The sequence below is a fragment of the Tachysurus fulvidraco genome, chromosome 25 (genome assembly GCF_022655615.1).
Source record: "Tachysurus fulvidraco isolate hzauxx_2018 chromosome 25, HZAU_PFXX_2.0, whole genome shotgun sequence".
NCBI classification, from domain to species: domain Eukaryota; kingdom Metazoa; phylum Chordata; class Actinopteri; order Siluriformes; family Bagridae; genus Tachysurus; species Tachysurus fulvidraco.
The window spans coordinates 2,904,439-2,928,910 of NC_062542.1; the positions used below are offsets into that span (position 1 = coordinate 2,904,439).

Genomic DNA, 24,472 nt, shown 5'->3' on the forward strand with positions numbered 1-24,472 from the left:
AATGGAAATTAGACTGTGGATTTTTTTTTTAAGGAATTATAGTTGGAAAAACACCTGACGTTGTCTTCCTAAACTGCTTGAGGTTCTGTCAGGGTACATTCTAAATCTGTCTTGTTTAACCATGGCAGCTCTAAACCTATGGAAAGTTCTAGTCATCACGTCGGAAAAAAAAATCCTCTCTTGTGCGGAGATTCATTCCATTTCATCCTCCTGTTCTCTGTCCTAATTCCACTCCTGGCGAGAGCACAAGCCTTTCCGTTAAAGGAAAACTAAAAAAATAATAAATAAATAAATAAATAAATAAATAAATAAATAAAACACTTCATGTGGAATATCTGAAGAAGAGCAGCTCGGATGGCAAAACATGGGGAAATGTGGCATTCTGGGACCTGCTTTCAAGCTGTTAAAGCTCTAGCATATGGAATATAATGAACCGTATATTAAATGTGCAAAACCAGTAACTGTCACAGATGGCACGATTTATTATATATCTTGAAAAATATTTTAAATAAAAAAAAGGGAAAGTGTGCTATAAATAAACGATATGGGAGAAGATTTGGGATTTTCATTTGGTGCAATAATAAATTAAAATAAAAAAAAATAATAATAATAAAAAAGAAACTATCAAAGGGTTCCCGCAGAGCACCGAGGTCCCGGGTTCCTGGAGCGCCACCGGAGTTCAAAAGAGGATTCATAAAAGATTTAGAGTTGCTCAGAGCGCTGGCTCTTGCTGCCTCGCCGTTCTCTCTGACCTCGGGTTAATTTATCTAATTGCTACACAAAGGAGGCGCGTCGGCCCCTTTTTTCGCCGACCCCCTTATCCACACAGATTCATTACCCGTTCTTTTCATTAGTCCTTTTCTCTCGCTGTTCCGCTGAGCCTTTGAATCTAAAGTTGAAGGCATCCTTTTGTACGTTGATCAAAAGTGTGTAAATGTACCGACGGATACACCGGAGTCTGAGGGTTTAAGGAGTCCGGAGTGAGCGAGATGACATTGGAGGGGGGGTTGGGACAGAGACGTAAACTTAAGATGTTAAAAGATCAGACGGTCAATATCCGACTCCGTTTTCTGTTAGAAAATAGTTTAACATGTTTAAGCTAGCTTAGAAACAAAATGGAATTCAACAGAGTTAATGCTAATCACAATAAAATAAAACAAAACCTAATCACGAGATAGCAAAATCAGACCGTATAAAAAGAAATGGCTCCAAAGAAAAAAAATTACTAAAAAAAAATATATATATTAATCCAGAGTCACTCAGCTGTGTGAAATCTCAGTAACTCTAGCCCTACTTCCTGAAAGAGATACGTTATTCTGGACAGATAATTACATAGCAGGAATTCGTCTGTTCCTGAGCCAAGAAGGTCGCGGCGAACGAGCGTCAGGCAGAGAGACGTGGGAGAGTCGGACTAACGTTTAAAGGCCGACGTGAACGGGTCACTGCTTATATAAAAGTGGTTCTAATACCTTTGATATGACGTGCATTTATATGATAATGTACGTTGTACTTGAGGTTACGGTTCCAAAATGGATTCCCTCAGTATGTGACATTTCCAATCTGTACTTGGAATAAGATTTGCTTCTAAGAAAGGAAGAACTTTAATCGACTAAACCTCCGACACACACAAATTTGCTTCAACACTGGTCTGTTAACCAGCAAAAGAAAAAGAGAGTGTCTTACTCCGGTTCTCGAGTGAGGCTCGGGTGAAACATTTAACACCGGAGCTAAGTGTCTCCCCTGGGAATCGGTATTTCAGGGTAAAAAATGGTGAAAAGTTGCCACTACAGAGCTAAAGTTTATGTCCTGTTTACAGTGCTCTCAAGCTGCTAGGACAGATGTTATTTTAGTCCCCAACTGCATCATTCTAAATTATTCATTGCTGAGGAAGCACTGAGGGCAGGGCGACAAGGAAATAAGAGACGAGTCCGGACAAGCGAACACTGATCGGTTTGCTTTGCGCTATTTTTTTAATACTGTGTATTCCCGGAGTTGGCAATTCCCCAAGAACTGTCCTGAAGCTTAAGGAGAAATCTGGATTACAAAGCACACCTGAGCAATTAACGTAATTAGGACCTAAAACCAGGTATGTTGACCTCAAGTCTGCTGTTAAACTCTAAACTCAAACTATAAATAAACCTAAAGGCGTTCAGATTTATTCTGACAAGATAAATACACATCAAATTTCACATCAGCTGTCAAGGTCACTGTGTGCAATCCACTTAGAAATAGATTGTACAATGGTAAGAATTTAAGAATGAGTGACAGGACTTCAAGGAATGCACCTGTATAGCCGATAATCCTCCAGGGGTCAGGACGAGGGCATCGAGAAGGAATGAGGAGCGATAGGAACAATGCCTCCTACTGAGCCAGATACCACAGATCACCACGCAGCCTCGATAAACAAGACCGGGCTGGAAACTGGCGAAAAGTCATTAGAGACACTCAAGAGCAGAGGGAAGTAATGCGACTGCAACCCAGAGCCTGAAAACAGAGTTCCGATAAAAAATAAGGATGATGGAATTAGGTTAGCATGGGGGAAATAATGCCCCATTGAGTTTTTTAATTGCTTTTGATTTCATTTGCACCCCTAATGTGGGGAGCGCTCGGGGGAGTCGGTTTTTGCTTCGGCTCGTGCGCCATAGTGTAGGCATAAAGCACCAGGGCCTCGTGGTCAAAATTAGCCAACAAATCACGTCCCGTAAGCCTGGTTAATGCTTTCCCAGGCCATCACTGCGGGCAGGTAATTAGTTTAACAGTGCGGAAGGATGAAAGAGTCGAGTTCCTGGCAGGCTTGCAGGTTATGGGATCGCAAGGGGAAGTCAAAAGTTTCACAGAGGTGGCAGAAGGAGTTTGGCATTTTTATGAAGCCGTGCCAATATTGAGGAAAAGGAAGCCAGTGTTTTTCAGTGAAACACCAGGTGCAGCAGGAATAACTGGTGATCTTCCAGCCAACAGACAAGAATTCTGGATCTAGAAGATACCAACTCACCATTAGACTGTGGTGCCAACACTGATATCAAAAAGATTTTTTAGAACTTGAGCACAAAAATCATATGCCGGTAAAAGAAAACAGTGAGGCCTGCCTTTAGTACTACTTGTGCCTCTTTTCCACCGGAAAGAACCGGGTGCTGGTTCAAAGTTGGTTCCACTGGCGAACCTTCTAAGAACCGGTTTGCCTTTCCACCGGCTAGAGAGCCGTCACAGCGCCGAGTGTGACGTCACTGTATACGCGTCACGTGTCCCAGCAACGTTAGCGCAGCAGCGGCAAACACAAACACAACAACAATGGCGGATGTTGATTTACTGTTAATTCTCATGGCTTTGCGAACCTACATCGGCATCCAAACGCGGCGAATAAAACGTGTACGTGCGGCTCCGTGTAATCTGTATAAACGGAGGTTGTAATCGATAAAGTACATATAACGTTATTTTATCGTTAACACAGAAAAAAGTTAGCCTTAGCATGTAGCTACCTACTATCATGTGTGCTGATAATGTATCATATCTCGATAAAGTAAAAATTTATTAAACATTAGTATACTTAAGGTACATTATCAAATGCGTTAACAGTAGCCCCGCCCCCAGCTCCTGACACAAGCGGTTCTTAAGTCTAGACCAGCAACGTTTTGGTGCTACATAAGAACCACTTTTCCTGGTTCGGAGCTGGTGCTTTGGCGGTCGAAACAGAAAAAACTGGTTCTAAATTAGGCTCTGGCTCCGAACCAGCACTCGAACTGCCTCGGTGGAAAAGGGGCATTAGTGCTGATTAGCGGCTCATTTTTTTTTACCAAACAAAGGAACCACAGCCTTGACTTGCATTTTACCGACTCACAAGACAGAGACCTGACAATTCGAGTTCACAAAGTAAGCAACTGCAACCGGAACCACAACACATCCTGTGTCCTTGAGTGAAGTCTCTTTCCATAAGGAGAACTTTGAACTAAATTCCGATTTCATTGGAAAAGCAGGAAGGTCTGACTTTTAAAGGTGGCTCCTGTATTACTATATCAAGGAGATAACAGGTCAGCACCAGATTTGGAGCAAAAGCCAAAACAGAATCAGGTTGAGAGTCTTTTCGAAATCCGGTGGCGATTTGTAGCCTTGGGAGGCGGACGACTTCCTTTAAAAAAGCAATCAGAATTTGATCTTAAACAAAATGCCTGAACTTCCTTTTTCCAAGTTTCATGTTGGCCAATATTGGATGAAACAGAGAAAAAAAACAGAACTATTTCTATTTAGGCTACAAACTAGACACTTAGAAAGAGTGTCGTTCGGTGTCAAGTAACAAGGGACACGGAGGACTTCTGCATTCAGAGCAAACACCCTTCAAACGTCCTGTCCTGCTGCCAGGACAAAGCAGGTGGCCTGATTAATTATACCGAACAACGCCACAATAACATGAGCTTTTAACAAAAATTTAAAAAAAAAACAGCTTATCGTAATGACGTTTTCGTCCCAAAGTTATAAAAATTAGTTTTTTTTTTTGCTACAGGTATGGTGACCTGCAGAAAAGGTAGCACGGGTGCCAGACAGCACCTTGTTCTGGAATGGAGCAACCCAATCTCCTGGCAGTTTCCAACGAGTGGAGACGAGCCATGACAAGTCGTTTTAAGTAAAAGCACCCATTTTCCATCCAAAAAAACCAAACAAAAAAAAAAGTTGAAAGCCCGAGATACGTCTTAATTAAAAAAAAAAAATCAAAAGATGGTATTACAGGCAGTGATCTGAACAAAGCAGTCACTTTTGATCAGCCTGTGTGTGTGTGTGTGGGGGGGGGGGGGGGACGACACAGGAGATCTGTGGGGGAAAAAAACAGAGATCTGACATGGAACTGAGGATCTTGTATGACACAATCACAATCCATCTCTACTGATGGAGTGGTAGATTCAGTAGAGAGGAGATAGAGAAGAGAGCAGGAGGGGAGGACTGGAGGACCGCCATGTGAAAATGCAGTCGAGTGTTGATGGCAAGATGAAGGCCTGATAAATTTGCACAAGTGGTGGATTTGCTCGGTGGATGTAGCGCAAGTAGGGTCATTTAGGGTCATGCTTGCATCAAAATAAGGAAAACAGTTTGAGTTTAGATATGAAGTTCATCTCCGATATGATGTCTCGACTAAAGTCTAACCCCCTTTAAGTCTAATGCCCCTTTTCCACCGAGTGCTGGTTCGGAGCCTAATTTAGAAGCAGTTCTTTCTTTTTTGACCGCCAAAGCACCGGCTCTGAACCAGGAAAAGTGGTTCTTAGGGTAGCACCAAAACGTCGCTGGTCTAGACTTAAGAACCACTTACGTCAGGGGCTGGGGGCGGGACTACTGTTAGTGCATTTAATAATGTACCTTAAGTATACTAATGTTTAATACACTTTTACCACAATATGATACATTATCAGCACACATGATAGTAAGTAGCTACATGCTAAGGCTAATTTTTCTGTGTTAATCATAAAATAACGTTATGTACTTTATCGATTACAACCTCCGTTTATACAGATTGGATTCGCCGCGTTTGGATGCCGATGTAGGTTCACAAAGCCATGAGCATTAACAGTAAAGCAGCATCCGCCATTGTTATGTTGTGTTTGTCGCTGCTGAGCTAACGTTGCTGTATAACGTGACACGTATACAGTGACATCACACTCGGCGCTGTGATGGCTCTCTAGCCGGTGGAAAGGCAAAGCGGTTCTTAGAAGGTTCGCCAGTGGAACCAACTTTGAATCAGCACCAGCGCTAGCTCTGAACCAGCACCCGGTTCTTTCCGGTGGAAAAGAGGTAAAAATGTGATAAACACAAAAATAATCAGTATTTAAAAAAGAAATACTTATTCAGATGACATTCTGAAGATTTTTTTTTTTTTAATTATACCTCAGCGCTGCTGAATTCTTGAATCTGATTGGTCGGAAGATGTCGATTGATTTTCTACATTATCGTTTCTCTACCTAATTCATAAGGACATCATCTAAAATGAATAATAATCTGATCTACAAATATGTTCTTTAACTCAAAGTAAACGTTTACACGTTCAAGAGCACGTTTATGTAGCATTAACTGTACGTTAGGAGTCTCCGGTGTCGGTGAGGTAAAAGGAGTCGTCGAGACAGAGGAGTTCGAGTTTCTTAACATAACATAAGCTTAACATAAGCTACAATTTTGGATTATTAACTTAACTTAGCTGCTATAATGTAACATGACAAAAAAAAAAAAGGTAAATCCCTTTACATGTTTGTTATTAATAAATGAACCGAACAAATAACTTCTGAAACAGCCGACCGTTTCGCAGAGCGACCCGAAGCGCTAATAACGTTCACTTTAATAGGTTATGAATCCGGCCCGTGTATTTGGGAAGGATTACCGAGAGAAGGTTCAAAAGGAGTATAAAAAAACAGTTAATTCAAGGACTCTGAGATTTGCCTGAGGAATCCATTGAATCTTTTGTTGCAGAAGAAAGTGGAGGGCTTAAAATCACAAATATCAGATATTCCAAACATGAAACGGCTTCAATGCCGGTTTGATCCTCGTGTCAATAGTTACGGTACAAGCGCTTACTTGCTGGTTCTGAGAACTCGCTCACAGGAAATCGATCAAAAAAAAAAAAAAAAGTATGTTCATGAAGCAAAAATTGCTTAAGGACCTAAGAGAAATAAAAAACAACAACAATCCATCCTATTTTAAAATTTAAATATATTTAAAGTTGGAAAAACTATTACATCATCTATCCAGCACTGCTGACCAGCATTACTCGAGATGATTAAATCAGGCACTAATCCCTCTATCCCTGGATCAGAGACGCCACGATGACACGTATAACGCACTGATATGTGGTGGGATTTTAAGCCTGCAGTCTCCAAGCTGCTTAAACCTCCCTCCATATACTGTAATATTCCCCACCCTAAAAAATACACTATTGTACAACGAGAAAGACTGCAAAAGTCCCGTCATGTCAAAAAAAGCAAGTTATCACCAGCCTGGAATCAGCGAAGGAAAACAAAAGGAGAGGAAAAATGCCAGAGTGGTTGTGCGTCCCCACAGGCCCAGTCTGTGCGGTTAAAATATCGGTTCTCTACATTCTACGTCGAATACATCACCGTCGTAGCGCTGCCAAGGTCCACAAATACATCATCCTGCCTAAGTACTCGGCGAGCTGGGTAAACAAATGACAAACCTTCATTCTGCGATGGTGAGATCCCTGGGGTGAGACGCTGGTCTGGTGAAGAAAGATATACAATAGGCTGCTTATGAAACCATGTAGCATGAAATCAAGTTCTGAGAACGGTCCTCCAAAGGGTTCGGGAATTACGGCATCCGATTATGGGAAGAAGGTTTTAAATGACGTGTCCATCGTGTGGTTTATATTAATTGTGAAAACTTTGTTGGTGTGGTATTTGGTGAGGTCCAAGCCAAGCAACTCGAATCAGTTCATCCGCTGGTTACGATGATACCTCGACGATGATAAACTCACTTCTTGTTAAAGCACCGAATCGCGTCGTTTCTTCATCATAGAGCTGGCTTTTCTGCGAGTTCTGGTTTCGTTGAAAAAGCAAGGCCTAGTTTTAAACCGGCTCCTATTTCGCTTGTCTAACAAGTTTTCGATGTTACGCCACCTTCGTGATAATCAATACTGCGAAGTTACGAAGTTATGAGTGCGTTATTTGGCGAGGTCTTGGGTGAACACAGAGCAAAGCGTCTTTAAAACAAAACGAAGCTGAGTGTAATTTGATTCCAACAGCCATGCTGTTACACCCCATTGGTGTTGAATTCTCACTTCTGATTGGTCAGATTTGTTTTTTTAATCACTTCCTTGGAAAAACCTGGACCTGATTCTTCCTGTTTCTGTTTGCTCTTGCTCATGGTTGGACCTCCTAGTGGCACTTGAATGACTAAACATTTGACCTTCTCGTGATCTTGAAGGGTCGGTAGGTAGGTCTATATTTTTTTTTTCAAGTTTTAATGTAAAAAAAAAAATTTGGTGATGGTGATTACGTAGGTATGACTTTAAACAAACCGTTTTCTCTGACAGTGAATGAGAGAATGAGACGAAGCGAACGCACAGGCCGTAGTGTGACATCCGGTAACCAATAGTGTAAACATAATGGGATGTGGTAGCTCAGTGGTTAAGGTGTTGGGTCATGGGTTTGAACCCCAGGTCCAAACACACTGTCACCCTCAGTTGCTCAGTTGTAAGTCACTCTGGATAAGGGTGTCTGCTAAATGCCATAAATGTAAATGTAAATGTAAACATAGAAGACGTCACAGGTTTTTATTTAAAAGAAAGAACGTAGCCTTCGTTTGTATGTAGGTCTAGGCGATTTATATATTTACAAATCTTACTAAAATATAATTATTATTATTTTACTGCTTTTGTATTAGTTGTTTGAAGAATAAAACAAAAAAAGATTTGGTCGGTCTTAACGCAAATTTACAACCGGCAAGTCGGTCGGACTTAAAGCAAAAAAAATAAAAAGATTTGCGTCTGTCCTAAACTGACAGGGTCGGTCGGGTTACGGCAAACAAGAATATTTTTAAGGACGGCCTAAACCACTTAAATACAAGCGGTTAAACTATATTAGAGGAATAAAACAGGACAGGATGTAATGTTTTGGGAAACTAATCACCATCAGGATAAGAAGTGTGATAAAGTGTGAATAATAAAACTTCACAGACTCGACGATTTATGATCTCCTTGCGTCGATCTAGTGCGAGTCGGACGGATTAGCTGAAGCTCGGTGTGAACGTAATTTGTTGTAATTATTAATCATTAATCTCGACGAACTATTTCCGTCACCCGCGACCGCCCTCTGTTCCACGTTCACCTGTGGTGCTAAACATTTCTGGGAGTCATTTTCCGACGTTTCGTGTGGGGACATTTAGAGCAGGGAAACGTGGCCATAAATAAAACCTGAGTTCCTGTATGAAATATTCTAATATGCTAAATAATATAGAAGTTAAGCCGGAGCGTGCCGAGAAGCGAGACGGCAGAAACTGTTCTGCTGTAAGGTTAACTCACAAATAAAGATGTTTCAGACAAGAGATTTATATAGAAATAAGTCATAGAAATGATTTTATTCGATGGAAACTAATACGAGTCAAACCACTAATCCGAAAGCACAGTATGAGATTTTACACAAAGATTAAAAGCTTCGAAGGCACAAATGTCATCCAATCGGGTATATTTCCTCGAAGTCGGCTTTAATTGTGTGATTTATTTATTTATTTATTTATTTTTGCGTCGCTGTTAAGTGAGAAAAATCGCACATTGTAAAAATAAGAATTCTTCGAGAATACAAACCTGGACAAGCATTACATGATTACATCACTGATGATGATGATGATGATGATGATGATGATGATGATGGTGATGACTGTCTTTTTTTTTAATTGCAGCTGTAATGTCTCGAGACAACCTTCCTCTAATACTCAGACATGAATAGTTGTTGTGTTACAGGCTTCAGCCAAGATTTTAGGATCATCATCTTTAACAACCTGCGGCTAAAATGTCATATGAAAACGGAGCATGTTGCTGGAATGCTGTCTGAGCTCCTGTTTACCCAGAATCCCTTTTACCTTCACACACACACACACACACACACACACACACACACACACACACCCCATGTATATACACAAACACACATTTACACACACACACACAAACACACACACACACACACCCATGTATATACACGAACACACACACACACACACACCCCTACACCCAAACATACACTCACATATCTGTGTGTACCTACATGTGTGTATACATGTGTGTGTATATATATATGTGTGTGTGTGTGTGTGTGTGTGTTACGATTACAGAAACCAGCTCAAAGTCACATAGAAGCCCATCAAGTGGAGAGGGAGAGAGGCGGAGGGAAAGAACTGAACCTACATCTTGACAGATTTCTACAAGTTCCACACTCCTGTCCAGATTTCAGTGAAAGAGCAGGTGAGACTGGTGGTTTGTATAGAAAAGGAGAACAAGGAGGAGGAGGAGGAGGAGACCTTTCCATCAAATTTCCCAACACTCTTGTGTCTGATGGCTGGAAGCGGACATGCCCGGGCCTGGCCAGAATCCTCCACCATCTCTCCATCAGAAGCGTGGGATCGCTGTGTAAACGACACCCTGGCAACAGCACTGATTTCTGAGTGTGTGTGTGTGCTGTTCTTCTGTTACAATGCCTGAATAAATTAAACACATTCTGACAGAGAGCATGGTGATTTAAACAGCTCCACAAGGCTTAACCGAAGCAAAAGCACCGTTGTCGGAATAAAAACTGGAGGAAAATATTATAAAATGGCAATAAAACCTTCCCCAGTGTGCGGCTCTTAAAGATCGGTTAGAAAGTGTCTGAGGAGTCGGATGGTATGAAAATGTCCTTACATTGCACCAGCATTCGAGATAATAATGAGCGACAGGACGATGCGACGGTCTGGACTTATTACAGAATGACACAGTACGCGTTGGGGACGCACATCAGTGCCTGTTCTCGCAGCTCTAAATGGTCGCGGTCACTGTTGACTCCTTCCAAAACATCCAAGGAAAACGTCACCGTTTCGATAGACAAACGTTTGCTGACGTTAAACGACGTCGCGCGACTCAGTAAAGGTCGAATGTATTACGCGCCTCCATGTGCAGGAGTTGTTTTTACAGCTGTTACGTTAGCTCATGATAGCTAGCTGCTTCTAGCCTCAGCAGTAAAGATTGCTCTATGCTAACACTGATTTGTTATCCTGCTTAATCAGAAGATACTCGGTTTCCTGATTAGACGCTTGAGCGAGATTTCACGTTCTAAGCGTCAGAAGAAAAATCCTGTTAGCGATATTATTGACCAGAATTTTCTAGTATGGATTCGGGTTTAAAACAAAGTCAAGCAAGATAAAAAAAAATTAAGGATCACGTCTTAACAAATCTTCACTGGCTTGCCATCACCTTAAAAAAAAAAAAAAAAAAAAAAAAAAAAAAACGGACGTTGATTTAGATATTTGACGCCGTCCGGTTTTGTTAGCAAATAATTAAGTAATCTAGTCGTTACTTGCATACAAGCTTCAAAAAATAAAATAAATAAATAAAAACAGAGTGGTGCCAAGTTTCATGACATCGACAGAGGGAAAGTCCAGACATCTAAAGTGTACATGGAAAAGTTTTATTCGGAAACATCTGGAAAGCCTTTCATTACACGTGTTGCCTAATGCTACCTTTCGCAACCACAAACCAAAGGCAAAGTCCAGTAAGTGCAATCTAAAATAAATACAAGCGAGACCGTAAACCCGGATCAAACCGGATGACAAATCCATCCTGGCTCAAACCACGGTCTGACGTGTTTTGTTTTTTTTTTTCTGTCGTTATAGACGTTACATCTGAACAGAAGTATTTGAATTCTTCGGATGATGAAACTTGTTCCGTAATCGAGATCAGGTTTGTGTGATGTAGTGATTGAAGCGTATATTTAAAACCGAAACGCTTTCGCATGTTGACGTTTTCCCGTACGACGGTACAAAGCCGTTTTATCACGACCCCAACGGTCATAACCTTTAGTGCCTGCAATTAGCTAGCTGCTGTTTGACGAACCGCTTCCAAAATCGTTATGGGCGTGGCTAGAACTTCGAACTGATGGTAGTGCTCAAGAAAGTTTTCAAAGTGACCTAAAAAAAAAATTCCTCTCTGCGATGAGGTGATTCGTCCTACAGAAACTTCCAGCCAGAGTTGTACTTTTTGTCTGTTCTGGATGATTAGATTAAATCGTTAACCGGGTCATCGTACGAGTCTCATGATCATCAGTCTTCGATTTTTTTTCCTTTAAATAATGTCTACATGGTGTTAACCAAAGAACTAAGAAAAATGGGCTATAAAAGACACGTTACGCCTGCTACACCACATTAACTCCCCCCAGTCACCCTTTCAAACCCAAGCCCCATCCCATGCGGAAAAAAAAAAAAGCAAAAAAAAAGCTAGGGATCGAATGGCAGCAATAAAGCAAAAGCTTCTACCGCGTTTCTAATTAGGAAGTGCTGCCAAATCACGGAGGAGAAAAATGTGTGCGGTCCGTGTGACACGGAGACGGGCTGACGTCATGTCGCCCTTCGGGGATTTATATTTTTATATTTATAGAGCGGTTTTTAAACCCTGCTGCCTGGCTTAGTGGCGCAGATGCACACAGAGATGGAGGGCTGTGGGTGGATGAGGAAGCAGATGACTGGCATCAACTAGGCAGAAATGTACATAATATACACTTGAGACTTGGGTTGGAGAGAAGGACGTAAAGTTTTAAGATTGAAAGCATGACAAAAAGGGATGGGATCAAATATCACGGCTTCGGGTTGCGACAAAGGTCTCAGGTTTGGTAGTGGTTGGGTGATATTTTTCGTCCAACTGAATTTCCTATGGGAGTGAAGAAGTACAGTAAAATTTAACAAACAGCAAATATCAGTATGTCGAAAGTGGGTGTTAAAAAAAAAAATACAAAAATGACACACGCTTATCTGGTTAATCGAGATGAGCTTGTGATGTAATGCACTGGTGTCAAACTAAGAGATTCTCTCTAAACAGTCATTAATATTTTTGCTTCATAGAGAATTCGAAGACCCTCTTTCCCGAATTGTGCGATGCCACTCATCAGTTTGGAAGCGTATTGCCTCATACGACCCACCGGTTTGGAAGCGTACTGCCTCATACGACCCACCGGTTTGGAAGCGTACTGCCTTATACGACCGACCAGTTTGGAAGCGTACTGCCTCATACGACCGACCGGTTTGGAAGCGTACTGCCTCATACGACCCACCGGTTTGGAAGCGTACTGCCTCATACGACCCACCGGTTTGGAAGCGTACTGCCTCATACGACCCACCGGTTTGGAAGCGTACTGCCTCATACGACCCACCGGTTTGGAAGCGTACTGCCTCATACGACCCACCGGTTTGGAAGCGTACTGCCTCATACGACCCACCGGTTTGGAAGCGCACTGCCTCATACGACCCACCGGTTTGGAAGCGTACTGCCTCATACGACCCACCGGTTTGGAAGCGCACTGCCTCATACGACCCACCGGTTTGGAAGCGTACTGCCTCATACGACCCACCGGTTTGGAAGCGTACTGCCCTTTATACTCTAATCAGTTCACAACTGCCTCACATCAGCTTGGAACTGTACTAGTCACATACACCCCCTCAGTTCACCATAATACTGCCTAATACACCCCATCAGTTTTGAACTGTACTGCCCCATACCCCAAGCAGTTTGCATCTAACTGCCACATACATATCCTCAGTCCGGAAATGTACTGCCCCTTAACTCCCATCAATTCACAACTGTTCTGCCATATGCACACCATCAGTTTCAAACTGTACTGCTCCATAGATCCCACCAGTTTGGAGTTGTACTGCATCGTAGATCCCACCAGTTTCAAACTGTACTGCCTCATACATCCTACCAGTTTATAAAGATACTGCCCCATAGATCCCACCAGTTTCAAACTGTACTGGCTCATACATCCTACCAGTTTGTAAAGATACTGCCCCATAGATCCCACCAGTTTCAAACTGTACTGCCTCATACATCCTACTAGTTTATAAAGATACTGCCACATAGATCCCACCAGTTTTGATCTGTACTGCCCCATAGATCCCACCAGATTCGAGCTGTACTGCCTCATACATCCTATCACTTTATAAAGACACTGAAAACAAAAAAGCTGCTTACTAAAAGCTATTACATTTTTCACCAACATCATATTAAACCAAGGCTACATCACTGCTGTGTACATTCTCTAACTAGCCAGGCTTGACAATGTCAAAGAAAAATTGACTCTGACTGGAGGAGCTTGGACTTCTGATTACTTTTTTGTGCAGTGCGAGGACAAGGCCATTTGTCTCATACGTCAGGAGTCAGCGGCTGTGTTTAAAGAATACAACCCAACAGCTATACATTATGGTTCTCGACTCAAAGAGTAATACAGCTGTCTTGTAAGCAGGTGACGTCTGAGGAAACCGTCATTTGTTTCTTATGTGTGCTCTTACGAGTGCTCCCGTTGTCTTTTGGTAACTGCTCCACGTAAGGTTCACGTGAGATTGGGTTATATTTTATATTATTCCGGTGCATCTTATGTCGGAATTAAACCAAGTGAACCGAGACAAATTTAAGAATACTGATTTCTGAGTGGAAAACTTGTTTAACCAGCGAAGGTAGGAGAGTTGAGCTTTTCCAAAGAATTGTTCGGAGGAATTACAGGCTTTTGGGTACCTGATTCCTAATTAACACTGAACTGAGAAATATCGCTCGGTCACTTGCGAGTGTGAATGAAGGGTTACTACTAAAAAAAAAAATAACAAAATAAAAAAATAATAAAATAATAAAAGACTTTCAGTCTTTCAGCTGAGAAGAAACGCTCAAACAAACGATCTGCTTTCATACACGTTGTTTGCTGAATGCTTGAAGAACGAGAAAGGTGAAAACCGCTAACGAAAGAAAGGTCGGGTTTTTACTAAAAATAGCAGAAAGGGGAAAAAAAATGACATGCAGGGATATACATGAAACAGCCCACGGAAACGAATCGATGCGAATTGACAGGTTCGCTGAGGCGTCATGTTGAATTCTTATCCGAGTCCAAGTGTGTTTCTCTTCCACCTAGAGCATGACGGAGAGAGTGAGAGAGAGAGAGAGAAAAAAAAAAAGCTTGGCTTGTTGAAAGATGACAGAGCTACGAGAGGGAAAGACGTCTTAGAAGGGCTCAAATTATAAAGCATGAATGACGAGAAGAGGAAAAGCAACAAAGTTTTAGAAATCGAGCAAACCGCTGTTTCCTGTTTGTGGCTGTGCTATGAGGCCCGCGGAACCTCCTGCTAGCTGGAGCCTCAGCGGTTTTAGCCGTTCTGTGGGTGTTGGTGAGCTCGGTGTGTGTTTGTGAGTGGATGTGGACTTAAAATGGGACGAGCGGTTGACCCTGCATTTTCCCACACTGCCAAAAGGCTTTCCAAATCGGGAATGTGGACGAGCTGGCTTGAAAACGCTCGGAGCTTTCCTTACTTCTGAGCTGCAACATCATCCAGTCACACGAGTGTGCATGAATGCTTGAGCTCTCAAAGTGACAGCTGGAAAAGCTATATCTGTCTCCCTTATCGTATAGAGAGACCCGGTGAGAAAAGCGATAGAGTTACGCGAGCGTTACCTGAGCGAGCTTAACATTTCCGCTCTCCTTCTATCGCTCGTGTTTAACAAGCCATAGGAACTGTTACAGTGGTGAACTTAACCTCAGCTGATGAGATAATGAACTTTGGTGAAAATAGGTGCTGTAAAATGTTGCAGATTCGTTCATTAGAACTGAAAATAAATCTCTCTGTGCTTTATATATTCACCAGTTTCACTTTTGGAAGAAAGTTTACTTTTTGGAAGAAAGTTAAAAAAAAAAAAAAACTAGGACTTTTCTTCAGATTGATTAAAAGAACAGTAAAAAAAACAAAGCAAGAGTCCAAATTAGACAAAAGGTCCATCACACATAGGAGGATAAACGAATGTATAATATTTTTTTTTCCCGCCAGAGACGACTTAGTAGAGATTTTTGAGAAATAAATTGGTAGCATGTTAGAACGTCTGTTGTAAACTAAAGTATAATCAAGAAAAAAAATAGTAAATAATTAAATAAATATCTATTGACTCGTCATTTAATCCATACTTTCCATGCATGAAAGAGGCTAAATTGAGTTATTACAAGCCCGAGACATCACGTTCCGTCCTTTATTTAAGTTCTTTTAAATTCAGACAGGTGTGAGTAGGTGACTTTTTCTGTCATTATTTCCTCCACTCCCTCATCAAGGACCCTCCAGCAGCCAGAGCGTCTTGTGCTTCTTACCCATAATCACCCACTAAGGCAGGACTGGCAAGGGCATTGATCTGTAAGCAGTCTGTTATCTTTTCGAGTATCACCATCTCATTAAATCCGTCGCGATGTCTCAGGGTGTGATTACGGCCGCTGTCGGGGCGAAAGTGGCCACATCTGCTATTAGACGAGCAAAACAGCTGCCTCCGAAATCACGCCTTACGTTACGACCCGAGACGGCTCCGGGCTGCCGTTAGCATAATTACATACTCAGGTAAACCAACACATGGCACTGAGCAAGACAGGGAACGCTCCGCATACTCAATCAGAAGCTAATGTTTCCCGAAATGGCGGCATTTACTTATTATTTAATCGTTTTGCCTCACTTCTGTTGGTTCGTCTTTAATTTCAGCCCTCTAACGCGTTTAGCAAGATTACTTATCCATGTTCTCATCTTTCTTTTTCCTGATTCCTCTTAGGGTTGTAAAATTGCACCATTCGATGGGTGCTGAGGATTGTGGGAAATACGCAGCGAAGCATCCAAATGTAACTCTCTAAAATACAGTCATCTGGAAAGGCTACCCAAAAGCCAAGCCTGCAGAATCAAAATTCAGAAAACGTTCCAAGTTAATTAGCAGCCGTCGCCTAAAGGGAACGGCCGTACAAATTCGGCTATGCCGCATAGCGCTAATTACGCGGGTGCGGAACCTTTAGCATGATTACCTTTCGCTTCAGGTCGTGCGAGAAGTATTGCGCTCTTACAATATGTGAACAGTTTGACCCTTAAAAAATAAATAAATAGATAAAAAAATAAATAAATAAATTCAGCGATGCTCTCAAGTGGTTCGTTATTAAACTTCTTTCCTTGTTCCCCAAGGTTCGAGTTAAACTCCAGCTAGAACTTTTAGACAGAAACTCAAAGCATCCGAGGAACCCTTATAGGTCCTCTTGCTTGTCCTTCAGGCAAACAGACACACGTGTAGAATCCGTACCAGCTCTGGTTTCCAGTAGATCCCTTTTACAGAGAGTGAGCTACTGATGTTCAAGACCTATGGCAGGTCTTGAGTAAAAACGGGCTAGACGTAGTACCGTTATCATGACGACCACTTCTACATCAAGACCACACAAATCGATCAGGACTTCCGCAGACGTCCGTAATTATTACCCCATCTCAATGGCAGGAAAACTCGCCAACACCAACCGTCAACGTATCTCGTTAGAACAGATTTCTAACTCTATTTGGTTATAAACGCTAGGATCTGAGAGAGTTACGCTGTTATTATGAATAAGACATGACATTTTTAAATAAAGGAGGAGGCAAAGGTTTTTTTTTTTCGGGGGGCGCAAAACATGACTCAAATACAGTCATCAATAATTCACCCGCACAGCCATCAGCTCTGGGTTCACACGAACGCCGGTGTACGGCCTGTTTGCGGGTGCGTCCGTGGAGATAGGAGGAGAAAATGGCCTATGGTTAGCCAGAGAAAGAGCTGCTGCCTGCTCTGAAATAAATGAGCCATGCATTTTTTATTGTCATGGAGCAATTACGCAAAATCCTGTCAAGGCAAAAATCATTCACAGTACTCGAATGCTGACAGGATGTGCTGTATTAATGTTTCAGAGCATCATCAGGAGATAGATTTGCCTCTGGTTGGTGCAATCAGTTCAAAACCAAAGTAACTTTTTGAAAAAAAAACAAGTATCATCTACGGTCATCAGAAAATAAAACGGGTCCATCTAGAAATCCTTTACCGTGTTGTAGGAACCAACAATATCTTCTATTTAGAACCTAATAACTGTGAGTTGTGGAGTCATTTAAACCAATAAGGGATCTTTGGTTGTCCCTCAAGAAGACGAACGCTAGGCCTTAAGCCGCCTTCACACTGCACACGACAAACGACCGCCGATAAACCGAAAGTCATTCAATTTCCTACGGAGAGTCGCAAGATCGCTGCGTGAGGTGCCGACCATATGCGGATCCGTAATTTTCGGCCAACTTTGAACCAGCACTAGCGCTAGCTCTGAACCAGCATCTGGTTCTTTCCGGTGGAAAAGAGGCATTTGAGGAATCCAACTGGTTCTTTGGCCTCTGGAGAAATCCTTAAACGTTACCATTTTTCCTCTGCATGCTAAGACATTCTTCAGTTTGTCAACCTTGTGGAACCTAATAATCATTCTCTATTACCCCTTTTCCACCAAAAAGTACCGAGTGCTGGTTCAGAGCTAGCGCTGGTGCTGGTTCAAAGTTGGTTCCACTGGCGAACCTTCTAAGAACCGGTTTGCCTTTCCACCGGCTAGAGAGCCATCACAGGGCCGAGTGTGACGTCACTGTATATGTGTCACGTGTCCCAGCAATGTTAGCGCAGCTAACATAACATTATTTTTTCATCAACACAGAAAAAGTTAGCCTTAGCATGTAGCTACCTACCATCATGTGTGCTGATAATGTATCATATTGCGGTAAAGTAAAAGTGTATTAAACATTAGTATACTTAAGGTACATTATCAAATGCGCTAACAGTAGCCCCGCCCACAGCCCCAGACGCAAGCGGTTTTTAAGACCAGCAACGTTTTGATGCTACTTAAGAACCACTTTTCCTGGTTCAGAGCCGGTGCTTTGGCGGTCGAAACAGAAAGAACTGGTTCTAAATTAGGCTCCGAACCAGCACTCGAACTGCCTCTGTGGAAAAGGGGAATTTGTAAACCCTAACAACAAAGCTGGAACCATCAACCATCTAAGCAACCATAGCTAAAAAGTCCCCTTTAGTCATCTATCTGGAGGACAAGGTTCCTACAATACAGGTTCGACAGAGAGTTTTCTCTTTTAGGAAACAAAGCAAACCTTTAATTATGCAATGAAACTTTAAAATCCCAGAGTCTAAATTAAGGAGAACGCACCGTACCGTTCGTTTAGCGCCAGACGTTAGCGCCATGCTAATTTATGTAGACGACGACTTCTTTAATTACCAGTCGGTGCGCCGGCTAGCTACTAATTAGGCTAAATCAGCTTAAAGTGACAAATTAAATTAGTCTGAAATGAAATGTTTCGAAATTATTAATGTTACTTCACTAGAAAAAGAGAAACAAAATGCTTTTGTTCGGGACATAACCTTATTTCCCCTCAAGATCTGAGACTTTAATGAGCCACATTAGAGTTCTTGCCACACCACCGCGATTGAGATGCGATGAATTTTGGCATGAAAGACGTCGAAAACATCTCGGCAGACTAATGTGTTGCTGAATGACTAATTCAGACTAATTATAATACACACAGCGTGCGAGCACGAAGACACATGACGGCAGGGGGAGGTGGGGGAAAAAAACATTTAAAAGCTTTCTCAAAAAAAAAAAAGAAAGAAAGAAAAGAGCACATTGAAAAGCTTAGTCACTGAAAGACTTTGACAAGCTGTTGTGAACAATTTAAAAGTCAATCTGAGGTTAGAGCTAAAAAAAAAATTAACACTAGGAGATGACCAATACGAGGAAATTTCACCACTGAAACAAAGAAACCGTACTTCATGTTATTGGAGGATTCAAAAGAGCTACGATAAATTATTGATATTTGTCTAATTAAATCTAACTGGAGTTTTTTAGGGGCTTTTTACACCTGGTCACTTCCTGCGTTTTCTGTGATCAGATAGCTATCCGATGATAAAAAGACCAGGTCTAAATGCCCTCCGAAACGTTTTCGAGACGGATATAAATCCGAGCGCTCGAACCCCTTCAGGAGGTGGTCTGGGATGCGTTTCAGATGAAACTGGACAGGTGTAAATGGTAAGGCAACTGGACAGGCATGTGGTAGCCTAGTGGTTAAAATGTTGGGCTACCAATCGGAAGGTTGTGAGTTCGATTCCTACGTCCACCAAGCTGCCACTGCTGGGCCCCTTAACTCTCAATTGCTCAGTTGTATAAAAATGAGATAAAAATGTAAGTCGCTCTGGATAAGGGCATCTGCTAAATGCTGTAAATGTAATGTAAATGTAAATGCATGTGGTTGTTCAAGCCACATCCGTCAGCGCTATACTCCTCCCAAACGGAAGTACGTCACTCGCAAGTGTGAAAATCTTTCACCCAGGAGTCTCGTCGGGTCTTAAAACGGTTTGCTGCCACCAGCTAAAATGCAGCAAACAGTAAACGCTGTATTTTTGTAGCAACCGCATACACCAAAGTGTGTTCCATTTCAATTACCCCAGAAATGAGGTAGAATATATTATCATTTTGGGCGGGAGTAGAAAGATCGCGTTTATGTGGCCTGATGTAAATGGGACAGTTTTAACAAATCAGATAGCTATTGGATCAGAGACAACACACGAAGTGACCAGCTGTTCATATCAACAACCAGTCATGAAAACTAATAAACGAGCAGCTAAATATACTTGGAAAGTGAGCAGCTTAATTGAATGATATAAATAATATGATGTGATTTGTTTCAATAGTCTTTTCTGCAACATCGTCAAAATAGAAGTCTTTTTGTTAAGATTTTTTATATTTTTTTACATTCTACTTAAAATTGTAAAATGTTAAAATATTAACATGTTTTCCTTTTTCCTAAATTAAAAAGTTACAATTAAATAAAGTCAAATGAAATCAATTAAATGTCTTTTTTTTTGTAGCTTCAGTACAGGAATCAAAAGGTCTTTAAATCAACAATTAAAAATTTTGCAATACATTTTTGTAAAATAAGGAACAATCTAAAGGTAAAAAATAAACAAATTTGCTTCAAATCCGTCTTCTATTTGCACTTTTACTACAGTACACTAAAATCGGTTACTTCTATCTAATAAAATTGGGTTGTTTTTTTTAAAGTGATTTCTGCCTCGCTGCATAAATGAATAATACGTTTTCATTTTGAAAGTGAACGGTCATAAAAAGGAGACAGAAGGTCATGACAGAACAGCTGTGATGCGTCACCGTGGTTGATGCATTTACATCGTGGCTGCTGTGCGTGGCATGTGAACATCTCGGCGTGTTTCGGCGACAGCATGCCGGTAGGAGACTCGAGTCTGAGGTCAGGCCGCCAGGGTGTGAGGTCGCACCCGGGTCACACAGGAAGCGGTTACTCACGCTGACGGACTGCTGTGTGGTAAGCGTCTGCGTAGACCGGCGTCTGCGGTTGACGACCCAGTCGCCCCCAAACCCCTCCCCTCAAACTGGCACCATTGGTATTGTCTGTGTTAATCCATCAGAACGGCCTGGGGCATAGAGTGGGGGTAATACTCACAGTGCTTTGTGGCTCTGAGAGACTGCGAGACGGCTGTATGGTATTCCAAAGTGTTAGAATTTTTCCCATGGAAAGATTACACATGTGCTTCTATGTACAGAGATCAAATCTGATGTTGTGGGTGTGATGTTTGGTGCGTTCACGATCCAGACAGAACAAAACCAGCTTCATTCTTATTTCAGCCAGTGGTCTCACCTGGATACTGAACAGCTGCTGTACCTATAAACACCGTCCTGTCCTGTCTTGTCCTGCGCTTGTCCAAAGTCTCTGTTTAAAACGAACATGTTTTCAACACACTTTCCTTTTCCTGTAAACTGCATGACGTCCTTCTCCTCGTCCCCTACCGTCACCTCTGGCTCCTTTGAAACGGATCGAAACGTACATCTGGATTTCTGCAATGACAAAAGTCTCCCACACGTACAAACCTCGGCTGTGTATAACGTGTCGGTTTACGATCTCGAATAATCGGGTCACGTAGAGAAATCTTCATATTAAAGTTCTATATTATGTAGCATTTTAACGAAAAGAGAAAGTGTTACAGAAAAAAAAAATCAAGAAGACTTGCACAAAGTTGCGTTTTGTACCTTTGATTTATGCAATATTGTGAAAACTGGAGCGGTACAGAAAGGACGATTCGGAATAAGAGCAAGGAGGACTTCAGTTAAAACACACTCACACGAACACACACACACACACAATCACACACTCAGACACTCACATGTCATAACTGGAACGTAATTTAAACAAATTTAAAAGCGCTATTTTTTAAACGCCGTCTAAAGAACGTGTCGCTGTGAGGAAACTGGGACGGATATTAATGTCACGCACAGACGGTTTAGTAATCATCAAAGATAATAAGCGATATCACCATTGTGAGATATCAGAGAAGTAAATATAGCATTTCTAAGTAAATAAACACACAAACAGGTTCAGTTCATTTCGGGCCACAACCTGGCTATCGGGTTTAGTGAGGAAGCAACAGAGCTCTTGTGATGATGTAGATACGTGAACTCTGGGTTAATTAGGAACGACACCGTCATCCAAAAGCAAAACATGTGGTGAGTTGAATGAACAGGAGAGAAACTGAGGCCATTGTGTAGCTGTGAAAAGGATGAAACTGGTCTGACAAGCTGAGCGATCTGGAGGTTATGACACGGAAAACTACGCCAACAAATTATATGTGACGTTTTTGAAAGCGTTGACATTTTACTATTGGTTTAGATCGACTTTCCATAATGACGAGCAGGACCAGACATGTCCACGTGAACAGAAAGCAGGACAATTCTACACTGAAGTCACTCCCTGATTGTGTTTCCGGAGCTATATTCAGATTCGCTTTCACTTGCTGCCTACGAATAAAAAAAGCAACTGCAAAATTATCTTTTTTATTTAGCGTTCGCATGCTACCCAGACGTGAAATCTTGCCGTCGATATGATTTTCTTAAAATAAAACACTCTATTCAAAGCAAGGTCCACTTACTTGTCATATTCGGCGTTGTCCTTGTCGCACCTTGCATCTTTGTGCTTCTGCCAGTCTTTGCCGTGCTTGCAGGTGGTGAGCAGGACCACGTCCTCCGAATTGTGAACGTGGTACAGAGCGTTCCTCGTATCCGAACCAATCCCGGTTAGATAGCGCTTCCCCTTAAATACCAGCATGTACTTCCTAAAGGGTGGGATGGAGTTGTACTTCATGTACCCCCTCTCCCCTCCTGTCCGTGGGTGATCTTTAGAGAACAGAGGAATGGAAACGTCAAATTTGGGCCTGAAGTTCTCCGTGCTGATGCTGGCCTTGGCCAACATGGCCTGGCCGATGTCGAAACCCAAGTCCTCCGTGTAATTTGGCCACGTCCCAGAGTACAAATTGAAGATCAGGTGGTTCCTACCGTCGTTCCATAGATTCAAGTTCTGGATCTTTGCTTTTAGATTGTGGACATACTGTGGGGACAACTGGTCTCGGTCCAGGGTGTCCAGATTAAGAACAAACAAGCAAGCCTGTCCCGGGTCGGACGTGTAAAACCTCGAAGCCTCGATCGAAGCCAAAATGTTCTGGTAGCTCTCGGAAATCTTCTCGCCCTTCTCCTGAGGGTAAACGTAAACTTTGAAACCGTTCTTCCTGCACAATGAAAAGTCAAAACACGAGTCCATGCGGCACATCCGACCCCTGTATATGCCAGTGATGGCATCCCTTTTGTCTCTCGGTGAGGTCCGGACGCCGTCCTCGTTTAACGTGCGATCCGACGTAAGGAAAGGTTGGAGGTGCTCGACAAATCTGGGCCAGCGAGATTCCGGGCCATGCCGGCCGTCGCCGCCTGGGCTTCTTTTGACGATCTGCACCCCACCGAGGTAGAGCAGCAGCACGAGGCAGGCACTGGCGGAGAACAAGATGAAATACCGCTTTTTGGCCTGCATGTGTCCTCCGGTCCGGGTCGAGATCTTTATCGATAGATCCAATGCGCCCTAAGGTTCCGCTCTCACCCGCTCCTACCGGGAAGCACAGCCATCTTCCACCAGCCTGCAAGGGTTCAATGCTTTTCTGATCCAGTTCCCAAAGCCAGAGCATGTGGGCGACTTTTTACTTACCATCCACTTACCTCCTCTCTTCAACGTGTAGCTTCACTTCAATGGACTTTAATCTGAATCAGTGTCGGATTGCACGATTATGAGGCACAGAACCATGCTTCAGAAGGGTCGCTTATCAGATGACCGACTTCTTATGAAAACAAATGGGAAAAGTCCATGAAGGAGAAGAAAACCAGTGGAGAACCTTCACCATCGCTGCAGGTCCACACAGCTGATTGTTATTCAATGTTATTCGAGCCTTATTGTTTAGTTTTGGGGTTTTTTTCATTAGACAGAGACACACGGACTGTAAAACCGAACCCACGTCCGGTTTAATCCGAACCGATTCTACACATTTCTACACATTTCTACACATTTCCGAGAGAAAACAATCCGGTAGTTGTGCGCGAGCGCCGCTACACACTCGCCTTTAATACCGCCGACTTTAAAGTAACGTGAGGTAAACTTACACACCGACAAGTTCTCGCGCTCTCCGCTTTACCGTCTCTGGAAGTGTTCCGGTAAACCAGCTGAAAGCCCGAGACGGGGATAAAAGCGCCGTGAAGCGCTGCGGCGCTACAAAAAGGAGAAAATGTTGGAGCGCTTCAGTTGTTCGGATTGTTTCAATGTAGCTAGCATACCAATCCGCGCACGACGTCTGCTGACGTGACGTTCTTACCCGGCGTTCTCATTGGCTAGCGTCACTTCCGCGAGGGGCGGGGCTTCACCAGCACCCGTTCGCCACCGGTAACAAATGCGTTATAAAAAGTAAACAATAATAATAATTATTATTATTAGTAGTAGTAGTAGTAGTATTATTACTATTACTATTATTACTATTATTACTATTATTATTGTATGTTGTTGTTGTTGTCGTTCTTTTTCT

General features: G+C 42.3%; 1 protein-coding gene across 2 annotated transcripts in view; it reads right to left on the minus strand.

Annotated features, from left to right (window-relative positions):
* The window catches only part of ext1a (exostosin glycosyltransferase 1a), a 55,555-nt gene extending 31,290 nt beyond the window's left edge, over window positions 1-24,265 (minus strand). The window contains exon 1 of one of the 2 annotated variants that reach the window (XM_027157649.2): window positions 22,508-24,265. In XM_027157649.2, coding sequence (XP_027013450.1) covers window positions 22,508-23,436 — 929 coding nt within the window. In that variant the 5' untranslated portion in view covers window positions 23,437-24,265. The remainder of the gene's footprint in view (window positions 1-22,507) is intronic. The other variant, XM_027157648.2, reaches the window with a different exon arrangement.
* Between the last annotated feature and the right edge of the window lie 207 nt (window positions 24,266-24,472).